This window comes from Microtus ochrogaster, linkage group LG7_11, assembly GCF_000317375.1.
Source record: "Microtus ochrogaster isolate Prairie Vole_2 linkage group LG7_11, MicOch1.0, whole genome shotgun sequence".
NCBI lineage: Eukaryota > Metazoa > Chordata > Mammalia > Rodentia > Cricetidae > Microtus > Microtus ochrogaster.
The window spans coordinates 371,100-372,452 of NC_022032.1; the positions used below are offsets into that span (position 1 = coordinate 371,100).

At 39.2% G+C, this 1,353-nt stretch overlaps 1 protein-coding gene across 1 annotated transcript in view; it reads left to right on the forward strand.

Moving 5' to 3' along the window:
* Nucleotides 1-1,353, forward strand: part of LOC101998348 (vacuolar protein-sorting-associated protein 36) — a 16,822-nt gene that overhangs the window by 7,283 nt on the left and 8,186 nt on the right. The window contains exon 5 of the mRNA XM_013352047.1: nt 1,254-1,296. Within this exon, the coding sequence (XP_013207501.1) occupies nt 1,254-1,296 (43 nt within the window). The remainder of the gene's footprint in view (nt 1-1,253; nt 1,297-1,353) is intronic.

A 1,353-nucleotide genomic window follows, 5' to 3' on the forward strand; every position in this document is an offset into this window, starting at 1 on the left:
AAGAGGAGTGGGATATGCAAAGGGAAGAAGGGTGTGAGGTGTTAGCAGTGTCAGCAAGGTCCAGCAAGAGGAGTGGGATATGCAAAGGGAAGAAGCGCTGTAGTGAACAGAAAATTCAGACGTGTGGGAATCGCTAATGAGATGAATAACTGGTCCCTGCAGACGAGCACACGGCGTCTGGGTTTAAAACAGAACTACAATGAAGTTTGGCTGTGATGTGGATAACAATAGAACGCTCTGTAAGCCAAGGATTTAATAATAGAATGGGTGTGTGCATCTTTCTTGCTATAATTTTTATTTTATATACCTTCCCATACTTTAAGAAACTGTTACTTGTGTTTTGTAATTAATATTTTTAATACTTAAAACATTTTTTAGCCAGTTCTTTTAAAGGACTGTGGAATTTCTATTTGTTCTACTATTTGTTCTACACGTGATAAAGGATATATTCTGTGTAAACTCAATGTTTCAGGGTTTTTTTTTTGCTGTGGAAATAAACTGATTTCTCATAGCGTTTTTACTTCAACAAGTGAAATAAATTTATTAACAGCTTGTGTAGTAAGTGTAGAAATCTAAATTTACACGATGTGCCTCTGTTCTAGCTTTGGTGTGTGCGTTAAATGTTAGAATTGACTCAGTTTCATAGCGGGTGCCTGGGGCCTCCCACAAAGGCTTCCTGCATCAGCTGGCTCTTGCCGATAAGAACCTACTGTCTAAGCCTTTGTTTATCTGAGGAAATTCCTGTGAGGTGTGTGCACGTTCCTTTTGTTTTCAGTGTTAGCTTAGTGAGCTGGCTATGAGGATCTTACACAGTTATTCTTACACTATTCTTTGAGCTAAAAAAAAAAAAAGGGGGGGGGTTTTCAGGTGGGGGTACTTCCCGCAGATTGTCACTGCTGTTGTGTATGTCAGACCACTGTGTGGGTGGAGTTCTTGCTTAACTGACTCTCAAAAAAGAAAATAAGAAAGAAAGAAAGGAAATATCCATGCACATCACTTAGTTGAGAAATTCTACAGCAACCTGAAATAGTTTATTAGAAACATATCTGATTGAGTTTGAAGAAGCCCTCGAAGTAGACATTTGTTGCAGTGGTTTTACTCGGTGTGTTTGAGAGGCACTGGATGCTTTGTGTGCAGTAGGTACTGCACACAAAACTGTGTCATGGCTTAATATTCCAGATCTGTGGCCCAGTTATAATTATGTCCAAAAACGGTATTCCTGCAGCTGGGTATTGTCATTTTTAACCTGGAAGGCATTTTACAATCTTTGTTTGTTGATCTATCAGAAAAAAATTAGTTCTCTCTCTCTCTCTCTCTCTCTCTCTCTCTCTCTCTCTCTCTCTCTCTCTCTCT